This window comes from Selaginella moellendorffii, unplaced genomic scaffold (genome assembly GCF_000143415.4).
Source record: "Selaginella moellendorffii unplaced genomic scaffold, v1.0 SELMOscaffold_5, whole genome shotgun sequence".
In the NCBI taxonomy this organism is placed as follows: Eukaryota; Viridiplantae; Streptophyta; class Lycopodiopsida; order Selaginellales; family Selaginellaceae; genus Selaginella; species Selaginella moellendorffii.
The window spans coordinates 3,541,453-3,566,317 of record NW_003314266.1 but is presented as its reverse complement, the minus strand read 5'-3'; the positions used below and the strand labels follow the sequence as shown (position 1 = coordinate 3,566,317).

Genomic DNA, 24,865 nt, shown 5'->3' with positions numbered 1-24,865 from the left:
GCGCTTCTCTAGCCCTAGAAAAGTGGAGCCAACCACCATACCAACCAAAATATTTAAGTTACACCCAAATTCTAAGCATTCTTTTAAAGGTAGGGCAAGCTACCATACATAACCTTCCTTTAAATACAATACAAACATTACAAATACAATAAACGCTCGAATGAAACAAATCTACATTCGCGCTCCAAATCCTCGCGAAACGCTCCAAATCCAAATTCTCTACTCCAATCCTTGATAGACTCGATGCTCCAAACAAGATCTTCTACCAAAAGCTTCCTTCCATTCTTCGTTTCTTCGTGACCACCTGCAAGAACACAAGAAACCACCAGAAAGTTTCATATAAACGCCGCCCGAGAGGATCTTATTTATTGCACAAAATGAAGAGCTAGAAACCTCTCTCCCAGAGAAAAAAGAAAGAAAACGAAGCAACGAGACATAGCTTTACTCTCCCCCTCTAGAACTCACACACCCACACTCTCTAGACAAAACAGTAGAAAACGAAAAAATCCAATCACCCTCTCTCGCTCGCGCGCTCGGAGCTGGCCTAGGATGTTAAAATGCATTCGTGATGGCAGCCAAGTACCTGAGAGACTGGAGGAACTGCGAGCTCGGCGGCGGCCTTCTTGAGTCGAAAGTGTTGCGCGAGCTCTCGGAGATGATCCGGCTTGTCGGCCGTGAGCGACTGCACAACCTGCGTGAGTAGCAGCCTGTCGTCCTCGAGCACCTGCAATCTCGACGTTAGCTCTCGGATGTCGTTTTCCATGGCCAATCGGAAGTTGTCTCTCATGACCATGGAGGTGGTTCGAAGATCAAGGTCGGAGTTGCCGTTGCTCAAAGCTTCTTCCACTTGATCGCTACGTTTTCCTCGATCGAGATCGATATCACCACCCGCTGTTGGATCGCCACCATAATCACCACCCGGACTTGCAGCGCTTGCGTTGCGTTGAAAGCCCAGCTCTTCCGCTCCATTCCCTGTGGCTTCGTCGCCGGATACACTCCCGGAGTGATGCGAGCTCGCCCGATCGAAGTCCTCGAGAAGATTGGTCCCTTGCCAACGTGAAAGCTCGGCTGGTTTTCTCTGGCCCGCACCGAAACCACCACCACCACCACCTTCGAGGAGCAGCCTCGATGGAAGCCAGTCGTCGACGTCGTCGCCATCTCTCGCGGGCAGTAGCCGCTTTCGATAAGACTCCACCTCCTTCTCCAGCACGAACTTTTCCTGTTCTCGCTTGAAGAGTATCTCCTTGAGAAGAGTGATAGCCTCCTGGTCGTACTCCGCTTTCTCCTCAACCATCCTCTGGTACTGACGAGCTTCCATCTGAACCGCTGCCTTTTCCTCCTGGAGCCGAGTGATCATCGCCATGGCCTCGTTGGCCGCTATGGCCGACGCATTCCTTTCCTCCTCGAGCTCCACATAAAGTGAGTTCAGAGCGTCTTTCTCCGCTTGGAACGCTGCCTTGACGCTCTCGACGGAGAGATCCGAGGTAGCATCGCCCCTATCTTTCTCCTCCTCGGAAGATTTCACGCCGGACGATACCTGATCATGCGGAAGCTCCTCCACGAATATCTTCGCAAACTTTCGCTTCACACAACGATCTCCTGTAGCTCCAACTCTAGGCGACGGCACCTCCGGATTTTTCTTGTCGTCCACGGCCACGCTCGTCACCTTGTGCGCGATCGCTTCGGTCCCAAATCCGTCATCACCCAGCTCGTCCTCTTCATTATCATGATGATCGTCGCCCCTTCCATCGTGAAGTTCCCTCACGCGCGGCTCCTGGAAGAGCGGGAGAACTCGCGCGTTCTGCTCGATTCGCGCCGCCGTCAGCTCTCGCAAGCACTCGCCACACGAGTCATGCAGCTGGAGATTGAGCAGCGCCAGCCTCCTGTGCTGCTCGCACAGCACCGATCGCTCGTGCTGGAGCCCTAGATACGTACATGGATACGGCAGGTCGAAGATCTTGATGAGCTTGGAGGCGAGGAGCGAGACACCGGCCGTGAGGAGCACGAGACAGGCGATGAAGAGCTCCAAGAACCCGGCGACGATGGCGCCCCAGTAATCCCTACCATCTAGATCAGCACCAGCGCGTCCAGGAGGAGCCATAGCGGAGAGGCGGCGATCAGCGTCATCGTCAGCAGCATCGCTGCCGCATCATGGAAGAATCAAGAATAGGGCCATGCCTTGCCTCGAAAACCCTCGGAAAGAAAATTCGATCTTGGCCGCTGCCGCCGCCAAGAAAGAATCCCGATCGATTGATCGATGGATCGCCGCCTTGGATTACTAACCCTGATCGATGCCGGAGGAGGACACCGGGCGCCAAGAACAAGAAGGATAGCCCTACGAAATAAAGAAGAGGAAAAACCCTAGAAGACGCATTGTTTCATCCGCGCGTCTCCATCATCATCACAGCACACAGACTCCCGCCTGCTGTGCTGCTACCGTGTGTGACATGGCACCTACCTGGCATCCTTTTTACGCCACCTGTCCTTGACGTGTCGCCACCTCACCGCTGCCCTACAAAAGCCCTAATTCTAGGGTTTAGGGTTCTTTTTGCGATGAAGAAAGTGCGCGACGATCTCTATTTGGGCGACATTGGCGACGCGCTTCTTTTTCTATCGGGCACGAAAGCTGGAGTGACGCATGTACTATCGGTGCTGCCGCTGTGCCCTAACCACGAGAGCAAGGATTTCGTCCCCTACGGCCCGCTCAGTGACGCGAACGCGTTTTTTAGGGTTTCCGTGGAGCTCCAGAACAAGTGTGACTTCTCCGGGCTTCCAATTCGGAAGGTTGTGCCTCTGGAAGACTCGGCGGACGAGAATTTGCTCGAGCGCCTCGAGGAGTGCTTGGAATTCATCGATCGAGGAGTGAAAGAGGGGATTGTGCTCGTCCATTGCGGTGGCGGATTTTCCCGCAGGTAGGCATTCACGTAGTTTGGACTTCAAGTTTTTGGGGATTTACCTTTGGGCATTTGCAGTCCATCGATTATGATTGCGTATCTTATGTGGAAGGAGAAGCTGTCCTTTGCAGGTATTGATCTTGGTGTTTCTAAAAATCCCAAGCTCACCTCTCGATTTTAACCAGATGCCTTGGCTTCTCTCAAAAAATCAAGTCCAAGTGTGGATCCAAATCCCGGGTTTGTAACACAGGTAATTCATTGTTTCTTTGGCTATTTATTTATTTATCTTTTGTTTTCCAGCTGAAAGCATTCGAGACTAATGGTTTCAAGGTACCTAAGAAAACAATCAACAAAAAGGAAAATGGTAAGTACTATGTTATTATGAAGCTTCTTTGATCTACATTTCATTTCAGGCAAAGGCACAGCCAAAGGCAAATGGGTGACATGCAAGATATGTAAAAAGGTGGTATCCATTCAAGAATTTCAAAGATAAAGATTGCAAAGCTTCGCTTTAACTATTTAGGGAGTTTTGTAAAGGTACCAAAATCCAAATAATAGATAAACTATTTAGGGCTCTTTAGTGGCCTTTTTTAAGGGCTAATTTAGGGTTCTTAGATCACGGCGAAGAGCGGCAGCATCGCTGCGTTGGTAGCGCAATTGAGGTCGTGCGGCGGCTCCAGGGATCTAGAATCAGGGCGGCGGATCCATGCCGACGCGATCCAGAGCGGCGGCTGCTCCAATCCCTACATCCGGACGTCGCTCATCAGCATGTACGCCAAATGCGGGAGCATGGCCGAGGCTCGCGATGTCTTCGATCGAATCCCCCATCCGGGAATCGTCGCCTGGAACGCACTCGTCTTGGGGTACGCTCAAAATCACCAGGAAGAGGTCGCGCTCGAAATCTTCTCGGCCATGGCGTCCCGCGATTCCCACAGCTTCGTGGCTGCGCTCCAGGCGTGCTCTAATCTAGCCGCCAGGGAGGTGGGAGCGTTCGTTTCCGCGCCAGAGCTCGTCGTCAAGTGGAAATCTCTGGAGAGGGCCATGGATTTACACTCTAGAGCTCGAGCTCATGGGAGTTTCGGCTCTGCCACAGCAGATTTGTTCGTCGCCAATGCTTTGATCGACGTCTACGCGAAATGTGGAAGCGTGAGAGACGCCCAGGCAGTGTTTGACGCCATGGCTCATCGCGACGTGGTGTCTTGGACGGCTCTCATGCTGGGCTACGTCCAAGATGGCGATGGCGATTTTGCTCTGGAGCTCTTCCAGCGTATGAGACGAGATCGCTGCCGGCCCAATGCTCTCACGTTTGCCGCTGCTGTTAAGGCCTGCTCGATCATCGCTGCGAAGAATATCGATCAAGCTCTGGAGATGGGGGAGGTTCTTCGTACTCAAGCTTCCGAGGCCGGGTTTTCCTCGGAGCTTTTGGTGGCGAATACTTTGATCGATATGTACGTCAAGTGTGGATACTTGCGAGGAGCTCGTGAAGTTTTCCACCGGATCGAGCATCCGGACGTGGTTTCCTGGAACACTTTGCTGCTGGGATACGTGGAAAACGGAGAGATCGAGCAGGCTTTACGGCTTTTTGAGCTCATGAAGTCCACAAACGTAGCTCCAGACGCTCGAACGTTTGCTGCCGTCCTCAAAGCCTGTGCGATAGTCCCGCGCTTAGAAACTGGGCGAGAAGTCCATCGGGAGATTTGCCGGCGTGGGCTGGAGAGCAAGAACGAGGTGCTGCAAAGCGGCCTGGTGGATTTCTATGGAAAGTGTGGCAGCATGGTGGACGCCGAGCAGCTCTTCTACTCGATCGCAAGCACGGATCCAGTGACTTGGACCGCGTTGATAGCAGGATACAGCAGGCAGGGAGATCACAGAGGCAAAGTTTTCGAGTTTTTCCACAAGATGGTCGACGAGAAAGTCCCGGCAAGCGGCCCTGTGCTGCTGTGCGTGCTCTCGGCGTGCAGCCACGCGGGGCTCGTCGACACCGGCACCAAGTTCTTCCGGGAGATGAGCTCCAGGTTTGGAGTGATCCCCCGGATCGAGCACTACCACTGTGTGATCGACCTCCTGGGCCGCGCGAACCGACTGGACGAGGCGCTGGATCTCATTCGCGGCATGCCTTTCGAGCCGAGGTCCGTGACTTGGAAAACGCTGCTGGCGGCGTGTGAGAAGTGGGAGAACGTGGATTTGGCGAGGCTCGCGTTTGGTTCGTCTCTGGGAGAATCGGAGAATGGTGGCGGGCTTGAAATGGAGAAAGGCTGCGGGAATTACGTGCTCATGTCAAATATCTGTAGAAGCGGCTAGATGAGCGAAGAAAAAAATGCTCTTCTACAAAGAAGAGGTCCTTTTCGAGCCGAAAACGGACAGGAATGATGACGTGGGGTTGTAGATAAGGCTATGACGAAAGGGAATTCGGGGGGAAAACACTTATGACATGAGGGAAAGTTTGACTTGCTGGTAGCGTCTATCGGTCTTGTGTCGCGACTAAGTCTCTCGCTGACGCTTTCAAACATCTCTCTTTAGCAATTTCATTGCGATACGACAATCTCTTTAGCAATTCCATTGCGATACGACAATGAGCTTGACGAGACGATAAAAAAGAGAGCTTGCAAAACCACCTGGAAGTCAAGAGAGAAAAGCTAGAGAAGAGAAATCTCTTGCCATGGCGGTGAAGTTCTTGGTGCTTGTAATCGCTAGTGTTCTTGGCTTGTCCGGAGTTCTTGGAGCCGATCCCGATCCACTCCAGGATTTCTGCGTTGCTGTCAAGGACAACAAGATCAACATCTCACCACCAAAGTCGAAGAAAGACGATGATAAGTATGATCACGATAAGGATCAGGAATCTCCATACAAGGTCGAGATGTCTACCACGAATTCCTCTGGTAAGCTAGAACCTCCTTGCAAGTTTTCAATGATCTTAGATCCAAAACATTGATGATTGTAGATATCTCGGTGGTGGTCAACGTGAATGGAGCGATCTGCAAGAACCCAGCCATGGTCACGGGCGACGACTTCCTCTTCAAGAACCTGGTGAATCTGGGCGATGCAAACAACATGGTCGGATCGATCGTCACCGCCGCCAACATCGGTATGTTCTTGGGCCTCAACACCCTCGGGATCTCCTTCGCACGCATCGACTTCAAGAAGGGTGGCGTGAATCCCCCACACACTCACCCGCGCGCCACCGAGATCCTGCTCGTCATCGACGGCTCGCTCAAGGTGGGATTCGTCGCCACAAACAACAAGCTCTTCACTGCGACCGTAAACAAGAACGAGATCTTCGTCTTCCCCCGCGGCCTCGTCCACTTCCAGGAGAACGTCGGCTACGGCACCGCGCTCGCATTCGCAGCGCTGAGCAGCCAGAACCCAGGCACCCAGCAGATCGCCCCGTCGCTCTTCGGTGCCGATCCGCCCATCTCCGACTCGGTCCTCGCCAAAGCCTTCGGCCTCAAGCCCGAGGCGGTGGACGCGCTCCAGGTGACGTTCTCCAAGGACAAGGAATCGTCATGGTCCACCGAGAAGTAGAAGAGCCCTAATTTTCAAATACCGGAGATTATTCCCGTATATACCTGCCATAAGCGTCAGAGATTATTCCAGAATATGCTCCTCTTTCTTTTTCCAAGGGATATGCATGACGGTAGAGTTTTCGGACACTGGGACACCTGTCGTGACCCCATAGGGAGCGCGGTGTCGACATCTCATTGGCTCACGCTTGCTGGGTGGGTCACTAGTTAATCTCGCGCCACACGTCTGGCAGCCCCACATGGATGCCGACACGTGGGGGAGAGCGATGCGCGGGTTTGCGTTGCGTGTGGGCCTGCCACGTGGTGTGCTGGCGCCGTTATGTTATTATGTGATCCTCTTGTCCCCTCGAGGGGACAAGAGCTTCGAAGTTCCAGATTAAATTTATTCTAGCTGGATTTGGCTGTGCTAGGCGAGCTAGGAAAATTTCTTCTCTCTAGCGATCGATCGATCGATCGATGGATGGAGCTATTCGGAGCTTTGGAATTTTCGGATCGATCGCCCAGGTTCTCCATATCGATGCGAGACACTTGTACAGTGGAATGGAAGCTTAGAACAATGCTTTTAAACAAGAGAGAGCCAAGCGATCTAATAAGGAGCAACAGTGGGGCTTTGTAGATCGCCAAGTACACGCAAGAGGACAATGGACGGATCAGATTGCGGGGACCGCCCCGGGCCTCGTTTGTCCTCTCGGAAACTTTTCTTCCTTTCCGTACCTCCGTTCTTACCAAATGCGAGAGAGAGAGAGAGAGCGAGCGATGGATCAAAGGTTCTTCCGTACAAGCGTCGTCGTTACCAGGGTCCCGTGAGCGTCCTCTTGAGCATCTTTGGGAGGTGTTGGGTCATTGGAGTGATCACTTCCAAGGCCTGCTGCTAGCAAAAGAGGTGTAGATCAGTGGCGGGACGATCGATTGTTCGATCTACAAGCACTCGAGCTCGAGAGAGGAGGAGAGCCAGCAGAACACGTAACCGAGAAAAATGAGAGGAACAAAGAAAAAGGAGAAAAGGAGAGAGAGAACAAGAGAATCACGCTACCTGTTTCTTTCGCTTGATGTTCTCCTCCTCCTGGAAAGCAGAAAAGCAAAACCGTTTGGGAAGTTTAGATTAGAAAGCCCACGAAACGAAACGATCGATTCGTGAAGCGATCCATCAGAGAAATCACGTAAGAAAAACTCGTTTCTTACCTGCATTTTCCGGAGTTTCATGTTCTCTTCCTTGAGTTGTGTCACCTCGGCCTCCAACTCGACTGTATAAGCCTGGAGACAACGAACTCGCGTAAACAAAGAGCGACAAAAAACCAGCCTTTTTGATTGAAAGATCACGGACCTGTTTCCTCGCTCGCGATCGCGCCGCCGATTCCCGGTTCTTGATCATCCTCCGCTGCCTCCGCTCCACAATCTTCTCCAGCGGCGCGTCCAGGATCCTCTTGCGCCCTCGGAGAGGGCCATCGAATCCGCCACCATAGTTGGAAAGCCCGCCATAGCCCCCGTTTTGGTCCAGCGCGTCCGATAGCGGGCTCCCGGGCGACGTCTCCTTGATGCACACCACACCGCCGGCGGTACCGCCGTTGAGTCCCATGCCCAGCCCCGTCGATACCGCCGCGTTGCCATTGTATGCCGCCAGCTGCATGAGCTGCTGCTGCTGCTGCTGCGCCAGCGCCGTGGAATTCTTGTACTGGCTCTCGATCCACTCCGCCTGATGCTTGGCCGCCTGTGCCGCGGCGCTGGACGCCGCATAAAATCCATTCGGGGAGGAGAGATTGTTCCTCGCCGGCCCAAGCCCAATTCCCAGCATTGGATCGTTCACCTCCACCGGTTCCTTCTTGCCGGGCAGTAGGCCCGTCATACCGCCCAGTATCGGCGTCCCGCCGCCCGGTACCGCCGCGGCGTCCCGCGTCACCTTTCCGTACGAGCCGTTTGCCGTCGCGGTACTGGTGGTCGGGTAGTAGCCGGCCTGCGCGTGCTCGATGGCGTCGGGCGCCATGACGCCGGCCTTGACGAGGAAGTCCTCGAGCGTCATCTCGCCGTAAGTCCCTTGCCGCGGCTTCATGGGCGGTACCGCCGCGTCGCCGGCGGTACCGTAGCCGTCCAGGGGCCCGATGTCCTTCCATACCTCGTCCACCGTCTTGGCGCTGAGCGATTGCGGGAGGGGGAGGAGAGTGAGGGAATTCTGGCGCTGGATGCCCAGGCTGGGCTGCCGGGAGAGGAGAGAGGGATCCTCAGCGGCGACGGCGACGCCCGCGGAAGAGGAGGAGGGATCGTTCGAGCTAAACAATGCGGCGGCCATGGCCTGGCTCTCCTCGGCTGTCCAGATGTTCTTGAGGAGCTCGTCCATGTTCATGGAGCCAAAGTTCTTGCCGGGCTCGCCCAGGCTGCTCTGGAATTCGTCCAACGTCAGGGAATAGATCGATTGCTGCCGCGGGAGAACCATGCTTCCCAATCGCCCTCCCAGTAGCGAATTGGATCGACCCAAGACACCGTTGGCCGCTCCAAATTGCTGGGGAAGAGACCCACCACCGCCGGATGCCGCCATAGCGAGCGCTATCTACAGAGCTTATCCTTCGCGCACAACCAAGTCTCTAATCTAATTCCACTTCTACTCGCCAATTCCTTCCCTATCCTCTTCCCGAATCCATCCCTGGTAGCTTTAGCCTGACAATTACAAGCCCTGACATTAAATTCTCGGGAAGATCGGCGTGAATTTCCCGGAAGAGATTCCACTGTAGAAGCGGCCTCGCAGTGCACTCGCTCGTCTCGCAGCCCTTTGGCCACACTTGGCAAAAGCGCTGCCTCTTTTGTTCCTCCTTGTCTTTTTAACCGCGAAGATCTCGCGTAAACCAAATTAGACTTACCACGAAAACCAGGGAGGAGATTAGGCAGCGCATCCCTTCAAGATTTTCAGGGATGAATCGACCGAATCGATCGCTTCTCTAAGCTCTAGCTATGGCGGATGAGCAAAGTCTACTTAAGTGGGCAGGCTCGGTGCCAGGCCTCCAGCTTCGGCAGCTAGGTCCGGTAATTTTACCCGGATAACTAGACAAGTTACGCGCAATCTAAGCCTGCCACGTGCAAGATCGCAACTGTAACCAGAGATATGTCTCACTGGAAACTGTGGTTTTACTTTGTCCGGAGGCAGCGTTACACGTGGCGGTACATGGTTTGATGCCCACAACTGGAAGAGATATTCCTTGTAGATGAGAAAATAAAATTTCCTTGGTTTTGGGCCAACCCGGCCAGTTCCACTGAAACCTCCCATTTGTAGTCTATTTGTTTTCTACCTTGTCCTTGAAAGATTGGTTCATATGGCTAAGGCACGGTGTCATTGCGAGATCTAAGATCCTTGCTTACAGTTTTTTGCTTTTGACTTTGCTCTACCAAACCAGCCACCAGGATTTTAGTAAAATCGCCTGAAAGGAGTGGGATGCACGGCAGCTGGAGGGGCCGAAAAGGTGCAAATGAGTCGGAGGAGGGATAGCGAGAAAGAACGGGAGATCTTTGTGTAGGAGAGAGGGATGAGAAAATGGATGACAAGTGTTTGGGAAAGGACTTGAGTAAGCCATAGCGACGGAGACAGGTTTGTTTGCTTGCAATTTTCACGACAAAAGAGGGTGTTTAAAGCTTGCTTACAGAGTAGAACTATTGCATTCCTACCATATTCTTTAAGTGGTTTTGCACTTGGTAATCACAAGAGATAGCTTCGGGCCCTGGCCAGACCTATCAAGTATGTTTGCATCAGGTGTCCGAATTTGGAATCAATGGAAGAATTTGGTGTTATATGTTCATTAATTATAATTCTATAACAGAACATTCATATATACATTAGTTTTATCTTCACAACCTCATAATTGTCCTATATAATCATCCATTTGTTGAGTATAAAGTGGATGATCTAATGTTAATTTGTTTTCCTAATCTTATAATATGTGGTTTGTCTAAAAGACTCTTTACTTAGTATGTCATGTATTATAGCAAGTTGGATTGTAAGTTTATAAACTTTGGCATAATATATAACATATTGATCCTTAAAAAATTATGCATGTGTAAAATTGAAGTGCTTCATATAAAGAAATTAAGAATAAATTGTATCACTTACAGATCTATTAGTGTCTTTTTCTTATATTCCTCAAGATCCCAACCCATCAACATGAGAACTTTCCTTCTGAGAGGAAGTGATGATGTGAAGCTTGGGCATACAATTACGATGTTGTATACTATTATTAATATAATAGGATTTTGATAATTGTCAGATTGATTACAATTCAACCTATAAGGCTTTTTGGCTAATCATATATATATATATATATATATATATATATATATATATATATATATATATATATATATATATATATATATATATTTGTTGATTTGCTTAAGAAAACTAGAGATATACCTAAAAGATGCTTGGATATTCTAGGATATTCTACCATTTCATTTAGATTAATCTTGTATTTATAATTTCTAAATATGTTTATAATTTATAAAATTTCCTAAACACTTCTTAGTATATTCTAGTTTATTCTACCATCAAATGGTTGATATTTAATAAGATTAATCTTGTAAACATGTTTATATAATTATAAACTTCCATTTAATCAATTAGATTAATAAATAAGAATAACACTATTATTAAGCAAACCAAGCATTATTGCATGCAATACACAGTAAATTATTTTGTATTATATTAGGCATTCACATTAAACTAATATGAAAAGACTAATATATCTTAAATGATATTAACTAGGTATTACCTAGCATATGCTTCCCAGTTACAAAACACTGTTTTAATTGTTATAGTTTTGTTACATTGAAAGAAAAATTGGAACAGAATTAAAAAAAACAAATATTGTACTTTGAAAGAAAAATTGAAGATATATTTCTTCAAAAAAAACTATTAAATTCCTTAGAGAATAGCAAGTGTCCATGAGTGTCAATGTTGATCAACATATTGCATGTGACACATCATAACACCTTCTTCTCTCACTCTAGGCAATTAGCAACTTTCCATTTGTTAATAGCAAATTGTAAGCAACTAAAGGGAACAACTTGAGAGACAATCCATAGGAGTTCAAATATAGAGGGAAAAGGCCCATGAACAAAAATGCACCCCCTTTTCCAATTGGTTAAGGGTCTTGGGATACTTAGGGTTAAGCGTCCTTGGGTTTGAATAGTACTGGGTTGGGTGACCTCCCAGGAAGTCCAAACTCAGGAGCTTACACAAACATCAACACAATTACTTGCTAAGATGTGGTTAAAAAAATAACCCTTTGACAAATAAACCATTGAATAGCTGCCATTAGTTAGATCTGACGGCCCAAATAGTTGGGCAACTCCATATATTAGTATTTATTACAAGATTATACACTAAAATCTATAAAATATTTTTATTAATATGATAATTAATAAATTTATCTATGTATATAATTAAATATTAATAAATAATTTTGGTAATATCACTTAGATCCAAAACTGTATGACTACAATGCCATATACTAATATTAGCATATTAGGATTTTAATAGCTGTTGAATTGGTTTCAATTTAGACCACTTACTCTTGTATATAAATTAGGGTTTTTGGGTTATTTGGTATACACATTTCTGTATTTCATTTTTATATTCCATGCACTCACATTAGTGGAGGTGATGGGCAGCTTTGATTGTTTCTAAAGAATGTTTAAATTTGGGATTTTGGTTTAGATCTAGCTTTTGCATCATCTAAATCTCCTTTTCCTTATAATTTTCTCAAAATTTTCTTTTTTGACTTTTCTTTTTATTCATCTTCATGGCAAAGCAGTAGCTTTTTCTTCCTTTGATTTTAGAGTAACAACTGGTGCAAGTTGTTTGATGCTATGTGGTTACAATTAAATAATCAAACTCAATTGATGGTGGTATATATAGCATATGGTATAACTCCTCTTGCTCTTGGTGTTAATCCTTGTGTCTGACTAGAGCTCATCCTAGGTGTAGCGCATGTGATCATGGTATGAGATTTTGATATACTATCACTGTGAATCCTTAGAACTTTGGGGGATAAATGGGGATAAAATAGCCACTAAGGGCTCTCTCATCAAGCAATTGCCCCTTTTCTAGTTAGTTTAAGGGGAGAGAGATAAGGGGAGAGAGATAAGATGCGCTACACTAGGGATGATGTGTACCATTGGTTTTATCACTTTACAATGATTGCCACATATCATTCTTGGGATAATGTTTAACGTTTGAGTGAGTTTCCCATATGTCTCTAAAGGACAATGCTACAATGGTACAATAGTTTAAGCATAGCTATTTATGAGGATTGGAGCATTCTCCTGGATGTCTTCAAATGTATATTTGGACATGTTGGCGATTGTGATGATGCTTTCCAATAGTTGCATTGTCTTCGTCTAGGGCCATTTATGTAACACATGTGATTATAGGATGAAATTTGGATATACTGTCACCGTAAATCCTTGGAACTTTAGGGGATAAATGGGAATAAATTAGCCATTAAGGACTCTCTCACTAAATAATTGCTCATTTTTTAGTTAATTTCATGGGAGAGAAATAGAGTGCATTACAATTTGAGTTAGTAATGCAATTTCACATTTGTTTCTGAAACCTCTTGTTTTGTGTGGAGGTAAATATATCAAAGCGGATCAAGTTGGGAATGTTGTGGCTAGCATTTCATCAAGATCTTATAAAACTTATGCATACACTTGTTTTAGCTACACTTGATAATATTCTTTGCTTGACACAATGTTATAAGACATTACCTCTTCCAATTCTTGCTGCATGTCCTTCCGCTCTACTTCCTATAAGAGATAGTCTTGTTCCAATAGAGGTTGATGCTATTGCTGTCTAAGTTTTAGGATAAGGGCATCGATATAATCATGGCTATAATGTCTACTATTGGGTGTATGATGAAGTTGGTCACACTTATAGGCGTTGTTGGCGTTTTGTAAATTAGCAATCTTCATTTCTTGGGTGGAGACTTTGGTGTCAATAATGTCCTATTAATGTTGTTGCAGTAGAAGGTCTAGACACTAGGGTGCTTCTTGGAAATGAAGAGTCACACTAGTAGCAGAAGGTCCTTCAAATAAGTTAATAACCCCTCCATTTTTCTTTCGAGAGTATCATTAAGGGTTCACTTGGCACTAATTTGTGTAGTGTTTATTTTCCAAGCTTGTTTTATAATAAGAAGTTTCTTATTATTCTCTCCATATTAGTTGATACAAGCTCAACTTTATCCTCTATTGCTTAGTTTGTTGCCATACATTGCCATCTATATTTATGTTGTGTGGTAGAGTTAGTTTTCATTCTTTATAGCAATGATCGTACACACACATATGCATTAGATGATGCAAACTTAATTGTGTGTGTGGGCAATCTCAAACTTATATTATAGTTATTGTGGGTTGTGCCGAGTTAAGTTTTTAACTTCATCCTTGGTATAGATTGGTTACAATGCAATTATGCTAAATGTGCTTTTAAAGTTTCTCCCCCTTATCTCATACTTTTTTATATTTCTTCCATTCCTCTCACTTTTATTCCTCTTTGTCCTTCTACTTTTACCTTTGCTTCCATCACTTTTGCCTCCATCACTTTTGCTTCCTTATTACTTTCTCTTATGTTGTCTTTGTGTTATAATGGTTGACTAATTTATAAAGGAGTATGTCGATCTCTTTGAATTTGATGTATTGTCTGGTGCCAAGATTGTAATACGTCATCTTATTCCAATTGAGGATTCTTGTCCAATCAAGGTTTCTATTTATCGTCGGTTACTAAAATTAATCAAGATTTTACATACAAACATTAAAGAGATGTTGGAAAAAGGTGTTATTCGAAAGTCATGAAGTCCTTAGGCCTATAAACCCTATCTTGTGACAAAGCCTAATGGGAGTATTCATTTCTCCATCAGCTATCGTCGGTTAAACAAAGTGACAATCTCGGATATGTACCTTTTTCCTCACACTACTAATTTCTTGGATCACCTGAGAAGAAGTTATTAGTTCACCAAGTTAGATCTTGCTTCTGGGTATTGGCAAGTGCTAATGGCTAAAGAAGATATTTCTAATACTGCTTTTCATATACCATTGGTTTGTATGAATTCTTGGTGATGCTATTTAAACAATGCTCTAACAACTTTCTAATGGATGATAGACGAGGTTCTTTGTAATATGGCAGAGGTGATTTCTGACTTCGTTAATGATGTTTTGATCCACTTAGAGGGGACATGGGAGGAACACATTCATGATATTTGTAAAATGTTGAATCAGCTGTGAGAAGTTAGTTAAAAGTTGAAGTGATCAAAGTGTGTATTTGGGTCCAAAGACACCACTTATCTTGGGTGTAATATTTCTTGTGAAGGTTTGTAAGTTAATTCTGATAAACCTATGACTTTTCTTAAATTCTCTACTCCAAAATATGTGAATGATATGTGCAACACTTCTTAGACAAAGTGTAATATCTTAGTCGTTTCATTGGTCATCTTTTTTTATCATACTACAGTATTGCAACCATTGTTAAAGTTGTTAACATCGTCTTTCACTTGGTCTGTAAATTGTGAGCGAGCGTTTAAATATCTCAAAGAGCTATTGACAACTCCTTTAGTTTTGGCATATCCTAACTACACTTAATTTTTTATTTTGCATATGGATGCTTCTAATATCAATTTTGGAGGTATATTGATGTAAGAGAGCTCAAATATGCTTAATCAGTGCCATCCTATTGCATACATCAGCCATACATTATAACTGGTAGAGGTGAATTACTTCACAACAAAAAAGAGTGTTTCGTAGTAGTTTGGGGTTTTGAAAAACTTCATATTTATTTATATGGTTCTTAAATATTATTAGAAAATAATTATGCTGTAGTTACTTCATTATTAAAATGAAAGAACTTAACTGGTCATACTGCTTGATAGGCTTTGAAGCTTTAGATATACAATTTTCAATGCCCAGAGAATCCTATGGTTAATATTGACACCTTTTTTCGAGCTCTTCTTCCTTCTTCACTCTCTTTTCATGTTTCTAATGAGTTTGTTATTTTAGCATCTATGGATTTTTAGACGACGATTCTATGGTTGTTGTATTTGATGTTTAGTGTCCACAAGGTGCAAAACAAGATTTACCTTCTATTGATGAAGTTTGTAAGGCTTAAAACGTTGAGCTATGGATCTAAAGTCTTCACAATGGGTTTAAGAATTTTACATCACTTGCTTATGATTTGTCATTTCGGCATTTACATACTTAATATCACATTAAGGATGACCTTCTTTATTTTGTGGGGATGGATCTGTGAGACACAAATCCCTAAGCCCCAAAGAGGAGCCGAAAGGGTGCCACGTGGTAGTGGCCGAAGCAAAAGCCAAACGAGCGTAATACGTTTGGATTAAAAACCTTCGACTTGAAAGGTTGAGAGCGGGAGTGGAACTCCCAACGCAATGCTCAAGGAACGAGCATGAAGCGAGCAATAAATACGGCTCCAAAAAGGGACCCAAATGGACCAACATATGACATGTGGAAGTGTCCGAGATGGAGTCCAAGATGGACCCAAGTTAAAGTCTGAGGTGGAGTCCGAGATGGAGTCCGAGATGGACCCAAGTTGGAGTTCGAGGTGGAGTCCGAGATGGACCCGAGTTGGAGTCCGAGGTGGAGTCCAAGATGGGGACCGAGATGGACCGAGATGGAATCCGAGATGGAGTTCGAGATGGAGTTCGAGATGGAGTCTAAGATGGACCCGAGTTGGAGTCCGAGGTGGAGTCCGAGATGGACCGAGATGGACCCGAGATGGAATCCGAGATGGACCTGAGATAGAGTCCAAGATGGAGTCCGAGACGGAGTCCGAGATGGAGTCTGAGATGGACCCAAGATGGAATCCGAGATGGAGTCCAAGAAGGACCCAAGATGGAGTCCGAGGTCGAGACCGAGACCGGGACTGAGACCGGGACCGAGACCAAGACCGAGACCGAGACCGAGACCAAGACTGGGACCGAGACCGAGGCCGAGGCCGAGTCCGAGCCCGAGCTTGAGTCCGAGTCCAAGTCCAAGTCTAAGTCTGAGTCCGAGTCCGAGTTCGAGTCTGAGAGGGTGAAAGCCCAAAGCATTCGTCTCCCAGACCCTAGGGGGTTTCGTGAGCTCCAAAAGTATAGTAAGGGGGAGGACTGTAGTGGAGCTAGTTTGGCTAGGAAAGGCCAGTTTGGCCCAGGAAGGCCAGACCTAGTGTTGGGTGATGAACTGACCACTAGGAAGTCTAAGACTAGAGTGAATACGGACCGACAAGCAAGGTAGTTTGGTGAAGTGTTCAAGAGCCGGCTCTAGTTCCCCTGGGAGATCGACTGGCCGATACTCCCAGTCCAAGTGTGGGTGGCACTACCTACTTGGATACCTGGTGTGGCTCAACGGAACCTCGCTCTAAGCCTATGGCTAGAGCACCCAAAGGTAGAAGGCGAGGAGAGTACCCACGAGGCTTGCGTAAGGCCACAATGTTCCGAAATGTTGTAGGAAGAGGAGTAGTCCTCTGGTGTAATGACCAAGGATATAGTCGTGCGGTGAGGAAGTCCTAGAGGACCGTGGGACTTAGTGGTCGGGCCTGTGGGCTCTAATCCAATAGCAGTGTTGGCAAACATGGCCAAGGACAGAAAGGGACTTAGTGGGGACCAGAAAGGAGATATTAGGGAAGGCTATTCCCCATGTCTGTGGGCATCTTAAGGATGCTAAAGAGTGGATCTGGGATGACCACTTATGGACGGATGGCCCAGTCTTGGAGAGACGAGATTGCAATGCAGGTGGTGTTGTACCACCGATGTGACCAAGGTGATTGGGCATGGTCTAGCGTAACAGACTGGTACATTGGTGGTGCTTTGGGGTGTCGGTCATGGGACCGGACACGTGGAGCACTGAGACCAAGTGCAAAGGTTGAGTGACATGGATGCCATTCTCGAGGCTAACAAGCCCCAAGTCCTGAGTGGGATTTATGGAGGTTGTGAATGAGACTCCTCTAAGTGGTTAGAGGTGTGGTTAAGTGACTAAAGTAGAATGGAAAAATTTAGTCACTTATAGGATTCTAATAATCATTTATAGCTAATGATGCCTTCGATCTTTATTCTATGTTTTCTCCATGTTTACCCTAATTCTCCTATTTTATTCAGGCATATAGGGCATTATTGTGTGACCAAGAAGCTACACAAGTGTTTTTATTAGCCAGAAATGCAATGTTATTATCCAATATGTATGTAGTTGCATTTAGTGCCAAATTCATAATACTCCCTCTCATGCTGCAAAAGATGGCTAAAATCAATTACAATTTCCTATCTATTTAAGTTAGTAGTGTTTGATCTAATAGGGCCTTTTAACACAATCGACAGCTAACAATGAGTATATTATTATTGCTTCTAATTATTTGACTCATTAGGTGGAAGTCGAAGCTCTTGCTAATATATCTACAACCACTGTTGAATACTTCCTCATCAATCAAGTGGTGTTTCAGTATTCTTGTCTAAAGAAAATTCTTTCAGATAACAGTCTTGCATTTATGGATAAGGTATTTCATGTTTTAATATCTCAATTAGGGATACACCACACTTTCATAAATGGTTATCATCCACAGTCATATGGTTTAGTGGAATGGCTTGTTTGGATCTTCAAAAGAATGATTGCAAAGTATATGAACTTTCAACATTCGGATTGAAATGATTATTTACTGTCTCTTTGGTATATAACATGCAAAATTTTGTTGATGCTTCATCATATAAACTCTTATATAGTCATGATCTAATACTATCAATGGAGTTGAGTCGCAATTGCCATGAATTACCAATGTTAAGTCTTGGGATCATTCTTCTATTGATTTGAGTAAAGTTTGCTGAATACTTAGGTTGCATACAAATAAGACAACAACAACATTATAACTTCCATCATCATCCACGTACAAAGTACAAAATAAATGATTTAGTGTTAATTCGTTTTCCTAATTTTATATATGTGATTTGTTTGAAGGGCTTTTTGCTCAATGGAAGGGACTATATCAAATATTGCAAAAAGTTAGACTGCAAATTTAATAAAGTTTGGTGTGATATTTAACAAGCCAATCCTTCAAAAATTGTGCAATGGTTGAAATATTTCATACAAAGGGATTAATAATAATTGATACCATCTACAGATCCATTAATGCCTCCTTTTAATATTCCTTCAGAAAAACTTTAACTACTTGTCATCATTCTAAGAGAAGGGGTTGATGTGAAGTCTAAGTATATGGCTATAATGCCATATACTAATATTAATGTAGTGCCATTAAATTAATTTCACTCTGGATCAGGGTTTTTAGCTAATTAATATACACATTTTTATATTCCATTTCTATATTCTAAGCACTTACATAATTATAATTTCTGCATATAAATATATATATTTTAGTTCCAATTTTTTTTTTTAAATGATAAAAGCTTTTATAATGTCCAACTTTTTCTATTTAAAATTTAATAAAAATAGAAAAACCAAAAAGACATTTTAATACTATTCACTGCAACTTCTGTTGATGCTTGTGTTGTTTCTCAAGATATTCGAAAACACTCCCATCGTAGACTGCCCTGATAGCATCTTTAGACATGTAGCCCTTCTCTCCAAGAATCCAATATGTAGCAGTCCACTCTAACTTATTGGCAGTCCTAAGGAAACAACGATCACAACTCTTAACTGATAACAGACCGAAATCTCTTACCATCCAAACAGGTCAAACGCATCTCTTTGGCCTTGAGTCATCGCAATGATCTCCTTGTATGACATTCTATCAGCGTGTGTAGCATACTTGTCGAAGAGTTGCTCAAAGTTTGCAGGAACAAAGCTGTGTATCAAGTGTGAAGATCCATGGTCTGATAAGTAGCGCAAGAATTTCTTACCGTCCCTCATGGTCGTATATTCCAGTGTCACTACCATGCATTGCCTTGTGAATGTTCTTTATGTAAATGGGAAACAAGGGCGACGGAATCCAGCTCTAGAAAAAAACACAATATCAACCCATTAAAACTAAAAATTCCAACCTCGAGAGTTGCATAGCTCATGGATCCGTTGATGAAAAGCATGCCAATGAACGCCAACACGAAGTTGAATCCGATGGCTCGAAAGCCTGGACATCAAGGCAGAAAACTTAGAAATTTTCGATGAGACAAGAAAACATCGTCGCACAGACCTTGAAAAGTCTCCCAAGGATAAACAATCCCATCCTTGTTGCGATCAAAGAAGGCGACATGCTGCTGCAGCACAGACAATCCAGAGTGATCGTGGTCGGGGGATCCCAGCGGATGGTCATTGTCTACAGCGAACAAAGCTCTTGGAACATCTGGAATTAAAACCAAGAATAAAAGATAACAACCTCCTCTACAGAGCACGAAAACTCAAGAAAAACTCACGGGGCTTGGGAATTCTATCGTAGTCTTTGGCCTCCACCCTGTGCTCTTTGGTCACAGGCGCTCCATCAGCAGTTGTCTCCAACGCCTCGCGCTTGCGAGCCTCCATAGCCATCGCTGCGTGCTCCAAAAAATCTGCAAGAACAAAAGAAAAAGAGAGGAGAGAAAAATGCGAGGGAGAACGAAGAACCCGCAAAAGTATAAGAAAAGCATAGGGCTAACGAGAAGCTTCTTGTGAATGGAAGAGCATGCAGCCATGTAACGTGGCAAGTGGAATCTACCAAGTGCCAACCTGACACGACGTTGCCATGTGGCGGCATGTAAAGCCCTTTACCGCCTAATGGAAGTATGAGAGTACAGCCACGTGGCAGTGCCTAGTAGTGCCACGTGGAGAATGATATGGCTTTATACAAGTGATATGGATGATTTCTCTCTCGCGCGCGCTCACAGTCTCTCGATGGGCGAGACTGGCGGATTTGGATGGCACGACGATCGCAAGCTCTTGTCGCGACGAGCGATGAGCGTGACGGGAAGCTTGGTCTCGCTAGCGCTGCCATATCTCACCTCTCCGCCAGTGTGGATTTTGCTGTGGAGGATCGCCACGGCCGACGCGAATGCCTGGAGTCCCATGAGCGGCCCCTGGAAGCTCAAGCGGTAGAGACCATCTTCGCGGCACGGGGACAAACTCATCGTCACGAACTTGCGCTTCACACCCTGTCCAAAGTTTTTCCAAAAATCATGAGCTCCAGAGGTTTGAAACGATCTCAAAGAGTTCCTCACCTCGACGACGAGATTCAAGGAGGAGCTCGAGCTTGCGTTGTCTCTGTTGCTGCTGTCCTTGTCCTTGGAGAGCGTGACCATCCCACAGCCCAAGTCCCAGCTCCCACAGTCACACAGTCCTCCAGACCGCCATCGCTCCACGAGGGGCCGAGGACCTTCCAGACCGTAAGTGGGATTGCCGTGATCCCCTGTTGGTAGTACGACGTGAATGCTCTCGCCTTTGGCCCCCACAATGCTGCTCCACGTCGTGGTCGTGGACGACGTCTTCTCCAGCGCAAACTTCTCGTGATGGCATGAAACCGTGACGCTGGCCTTTCTCACTTCCAGCGGCACCCGGATCACCATCGCTGCGAGCTCCTTCCTGGGCTTCATCCCTGCGTCGCTGTGCTCGCCACCTTCCCACGGGCTTCCCAGGAGAGCTTTCAAGTATGACGCAACTCTTGACTTGGAGTGGTGCGTCCGCCGGTGGGGAGTAGTGCTTGCTGGTTGCCTCTCGTCAAAAAGTGAAAACTCCGAGTCCATGAAATGCATGACCTCGCCTTTGAGGTCGACTTCCGTGTATATGCAGCAGGAGAAGCTCATCGTCCCGATAAAGTTGACGACTCGCTTCCGGATCTTCTGCCAGTGCCGCCACCCGGATTTGTCCTTGCCTTTGCATGTATAAAACGAGAAGCACTTGTCTCGACGATCTCCCTGTTCTAGCCGCGCCACGAGTACCTCGTCAAGTTCGTCCATCCAGAAGCTGTAGCTCGTGAGGCCATGCCGGAGGATGCACTGGAGGTAGCCCGTGAAAGAGGTGGTCGTGTCCAGGTTTTTGGAGTCTTGGATCTTCTCTAGCAGGCTTCGTCGCTTCTCGGAGAGTAACCTCTTTGGCTTCATGAGGTGGCTCTGATCGAGCCGAGGAAGGCCGCATCCTGGAAGCGGGAATACCGACGGGAAGCTGAAGCCATCGTGCGGGAATCCCTTCGAGGCCAGGGACTTCAACCCCTTCCTGAAAAACGTGACCGGCTCCCAGTGCTTTCTCGGAGAAAAGTGCTTTCTCACCGTCCTCTGTGGCTTCAACAGTGGCACTCTGGCCTCTTCAACAACAGTAAACTTCCCACATTTCGAAGCAACGTTTGCTGTAGACGCTCCCCTCCGTGATTTTCTTATAGAGGTACTCTCTGAGACTGTCGACGATCTGGTGTTGGTGCTAGAAGATCTCTTCACGGATCCAGAAGATATGTGACGTTGTCCCGCTGCTGCCGCTGCAAGGTGCTGCCGGAGGGACGCCCTCAGCGTCTTGACTCCCGGGAGGTTTTTTATCGACGGGGCGCAAGAATTCTTGGAGAGCGGACTATCCTGTGTCAGGGACCTGTACGAGTGCTCCCTACTCCACATGGACCAACCTGGATAGACGAAGTAAGGCCCCTCTCGGGCAGTGGCACAAGCTTTCAAGGACCGAAAGCTTTCCCTTCTCGAAGTGTCGGTGCCAATATCCTCAAGCTCAATGCCACAGCAGCCTGCTTCAATGGAATTGTCTAGAGCATTTAGTGATCTCAAAGAGGCAGTCCCATCGTCACTAATCGGCGAGCAAGCACGCGACTGTAGAGCGTCACGAACTGGCGTGCAAAACCCGGATGTGTTCCGCTCCTCCTTCCTTGATCTGGCCGCTGGTAAACCAGTGAAGCCCACATCCTCCGGGACCGAGTCCGAGATGTCCGAGTAGATTTCGCAGTCGTCCAGAAGAGGGGTGTCAAAGCCTGCCTTGTCATTCGTCGTTGCTGTTGTCAACGGATCATCGAGGCACAACTTCCGCCTACAAGTCTGGATCGCCACTGGTCTCGCCGGATCATAGCTCGCGTCTTCCACCTCCGCTGCCTGTTTATGAAGAGAAGCCCCCACACCATCCCGTTTCCACCTTTTGGCTTCACGCTGCTGCGCTTGGATCTTCATCTTCATCTTCATCCTAAGCTCCCTCTGCTGCTGTGCCGTGGAAACCAAGTCCGGCGCTCTCGTCACACCGTTCCAAGCGTCCACGCTTTTGATCTGGCACTCGAGCATGTCCATTCTGGCTTCACTAGAGATGCCGGTGTAGTCAATTTTCCTTCTACCCGACGAAGAGTCTTCAAACGCTACCGGATTATCAAAAATGCAGCCCAGGGAAAAGCTAGACTGGCGCTGCTGCTGCTGCCGCTGGGGCAGAAGAAAAGGATGCCTGTGATGTTGCTGCTGGCCCCCCTTGGCTCGATCCGTTGGTGGTGTAAGTGGCGAATGTTTAGCAGCAGAGTATCTTACCTCCGCTGCTCCGGTCGCATTTGGAGCTTTCGATGCCGACGGGGGCATGATCTCCCTGACCCAACTGTGCCTCTTCTCCTTTTATCTCAAAAAAATCCTACAAGCACAAACACACACGAGAGTGGGTGAGTGAGAGCCTTCGTGAAAGCTCCATAGCTAGCCATCCTAGAAGACACAGAATCAAACAAGCAAACCAAGAAGAGCAGGCTAAAAAGAAGGTGTGATAACGACGATAGGTAACCAAGACAAGAAAAAGTGGCACCTGACACAATGTGCTGGCTCGTCGTCTGTCTCGTCGCCATATCACGCGAAGAAAAAAACTCTTGCCTAGAATTTTTTTTCTTGAGCTACCGCCTGCAAGAACACACAAGCTTCCAGATCCATTCATTCATCCATCCCGACGCACTGCCTAGCTAGAGAAATAATCAAGTCTTACAATTAAAGAAACGATCCACACCATACCTGCGTTGATCGACGCCAAGACCGCCTGCCCGGCACCTAATCGCAGCTCGGCTGCTCGGATTAGGTGTTTCCAGCAGCATCACAGCTTCCAGAAATCCTACCCGGCGCCATTGCTCGCGATCGCTCTATAACGGAACAGGAAAGGGGTCCATGGCCGGAAATTTGACTGTTGATCCGAGTAAATGCCGGTACCTCGCGAGATTTCTTGGAAAGATTGGCGCTGCCAGGGCCCAGGGCCATATTTCGAGCAAATAAATGTAGATTCTGGGAGAAATCTGGGCAAGAAGAGAAGATCGATCAATCAATCAAAGATGATGAGATTGAGACTGCCACTCGCTCGCTACACTACGCCGCGACCCGATCAGCGCCCTAGACCTAAAATATCGATCATAGCGAGCAAAGGCGCCGCGCGCCAGCATGGAGAAACGAGCGCCCTCGCGCATTATGCCCAAGAACACATAATTGGAGAGCTATAACCAACCTATAGCATTGCACGAGTGACATGATATGGTCCCGACTCCCTCTAGAAGGATTAAAGAAAATTTGGCGGGAGGTCGTACATGCCCTAGAAACCGTACGAAATAGAATATACCGCGAATCTAAATAATGTTTTGCCTTCTCGCTGACACTATTGCACGTTCCAGTGACGTTGATGCTGCGGAAATCCTTTTTTTTTACTTCCTTCGTTTTGGTACGCTTTGAGCTGTTCCGTTTGTTGGTGCTTCTCACGATGGATAGAAAATACCAAAAAACTCTAAAAATTTGAAGAAAAATCAAACCATGAGTTTTGGATGTATAGCTTGGACCTCGCAGAAAACACGCAAAAGCGCTGGAGGAAAACTATGTGTAACGCGAAAGACAGGTATCTCATACCTTTCTCCTTCCTTTTCTAGCTAGTGTGTGTGGAAGACAGTTTATTTGTACGTAGAGCACGCCAAGTATCACGCCCTGGCCTTCCCGACGGAGCTCTCGCAGCGCAGCGCTGGTACCACCAAGCCTTGAAGGCAGCAAACCGAAATGAAATGCACGCCAGAGGCAAGGATTCTTCCAGTAAAATGGTGGTACCACTACGTCTTTTTCTACACCAGGAACAATAACGTGAGAATTGGAGCAACAGTACTTTGGACGGCAGTGGCCTGTACCTGCCTTGTTTATGTTCATCTGCGAATTTGTGTAAACAAGCTCTAGAGCGATTTGGAAAGAAGGGAACTTCATGTTGATGGTCGAGAAGAGCTTTCAAAGGTTGTCGCGAAAACCTTGGCTAAACGACAGGCAAAGCAATGGTTTATAATCTTTTGAGAGGAACCTGATTTGGAGATCTGAGACAAGAAAATGCTAACGAATTGTACCTCGTCCTCTGTGAAGGGAAATGTTTTTGCTACGTTCGTATGCCTGCAATGGACCAGAAGACAAAGAGAGTATGGCAGCAGCCATCTCCAGAGAAGCTAAACTAATATTAACAGTCTGATCTTCTCTGGTCGATGAAAGATCAACTTCACAAGCAGTGCTAATCCTAAAAGTCAAATGCAAAGCTGCCTGTGTGATGCGCATTCTG

The 24,865-nt window shown here is 46.4% G+C and overlaps 7 protein-coding genes across 12 annotated transcripts; 3 read left to right on the top strand and 4 right to left on the bottom strand.

The window, feature by feature from the left end:
- Positions 1–81: 81 nt before the first annotated feature.
- Positions 82–2,416, bottom strand: LOC9633622. Its single transcript, XM_024669599.1, has 2 exons — positions 584–2,416; positions 82–304 (listed from the first exon to the last, which is right to left on the bottom strand). Exons 1-2 carry the CDS (start codon positions 2,099–2,101, stop codon positions 263–265), a joined length of 1,560 nt encoding a protein of 519 aa, XP_024525367.1. The 5' UTR covers positions 2,102–2,416; the 3' UTR covers positions 82–262.
- Positions 2,417–2,553: 137 nt separating this feature from the next.
- LOC9633621 (dual specificity protein phosphatase 3) lies at positions 2,554–3,398 on the top strand. Its single transcript, XM_002965303.2, has 5 exons — positions 2,554–2,912; positions 2,973–3,025; positions 3,080–3,144; positions 3,195–3,258; positions 3,308–3,398. The coding sequence occupies exons 1-5, from the start codon at positions 2,554–2,556 to the stop codon at positions 3,385–3,387; spliced, it is 621 nt and encodes a 206-aa protein (XP_002965349.1). The 3' UTR covers positions 3,388–3,398.
- Positions 3,399–3,683: 285 nt separating this feature from the next.
- LOC112344749 (pentatricopeptide repeat-containing protein At2g13600-like) lies at positions 3,684–5,195 on the top strand. Its single transcript, XM_024670083.1, has one exon. The coding sequence runs from the start codon at positions 3,684–3,686 to the stop codon at positions 5,193–5,195; it is 1,512 nt and encodes a 503-aa protein (XP_024525851.1).
- On the top strand, positions 4,858–6,519 carry LOC9659401 (germin-like protein 1-1). Its single transcript, XM_002965302.2, has 2 exons — positions 4,858–5,773; positions 5,836–6,519. The coding sequence occupies exons 1-2, from the start codon at positions 5,554–5,556 to the stop codon at positions 6,414–6,416; spliced, it is 801 nt and encodes a 266-aa protein (XP_002965348.1). The 5' UTR covers positions 4,858–5,553; the 3' UTR covers positions 6,417–6,519.
- Positions 6,520–6,951: 432 nt separating this feature from the next.
- Positions 6,952–9,391, bottom strand: LOC9659400 (bZIP transcription factor 46). 3 transcript variants are annotated; one of them, XM_024669833.1, is made up of 4 exons: positions 7,740–9,391; positions 7,598–7,669; positions 7,449–7,478; positions 6,952–7,286 (listed from the first exon to the last, which is right to left on the bottom strand). In XM_024669833.1, exons 1-4 carry the CDS (start codon positions 8,943–8,945, stop codon positions 7,206–7,208), a joined length of 1,389 nt encoding a protein of 462 aa, XP_024525601.1. In that variant the 5' UTR covers positions 8,946–9,391; the 3' UTR covers positions 6,952–7,205. The 3 variants fall into 3 exon arrangements, with proteins under 3 accessions (XP_024525601.1, XP_024525603.1, XP_024525602.1); XM_024669835.1 differs by having other exon boundaries at positions 6,952–7,280; XM_024669834.1 differs by having other exon boundaries at positions 6,952–7,283; positions 7,740–9,390.
- A 9,446-nt stretch (positions 9,392–18,837) lies between these two features.
- On the bottom strand, positions 18,838–19,987 carry LOC9659399 (peroxygenase 2). The gene is made up of 6 exons (XM_002964943.2): positions 19,795–19,987; positions 19,575–19,724; positions 19,426–19,511; positions 19,285–19,379; positions 19,107–19,229; positions 18,838–19,053 (listed from the first exon to the last, which is right to left on the bottom strand). The coding sequence occupies exons 1-6, from the start codon at positions 19,904–19,906 to the stop codon at positions 18,906–18,908; spliced, it is 714 nt and encodes a 237-aa protein (XP_002964989.1). The 5' UTR covers positions 19,907–19,987; the 3' UTR covers positions 18,838–18,905.
- Positions 19,988–20,100: 113 nt separating this feature from the next.
- LOC112344652 lies at positions 20,101–23,782 on the bottom strand. Of its 4 annotated transcripts, none has more exons than XM_024669815.1 (4): positions 23,311–23,782; positions 23,111–23,261; positions 20,572–22,945; positions 20,101–20,505 (listed from the first exon to the last, which is right to left on the bottom strand). In XM_024669815.1, the coding sequence occupies exons 3-4, from the start codon at positions 22,894–22,896 to the stop codon at positions 20,236–20,238; spliced, it is 2,595 nt and encodes an 864-aa protein (XP_024525583.1). In that variant the 5' UTR covers positions 22,897–22,945; positions 23,111–23,261; positions 23,311–23,782; the 3' UTR covers positions 20,101–20,235. The 4 variants fall into 4 exon arrangements, with proteins under 4 accessions (XP_024525583.1, XP_024525582.1, XP_024525584.1 ...); XM_024669814.1 differs by having other exon boundaries at positions 23,111–23,257; XM_024669816.1 differs by having other exon boundaries at positions 23,111–23,202.
- Between the last annotated feature and the right edge of the window lie 1,083 nt (positions 23,783–24,865).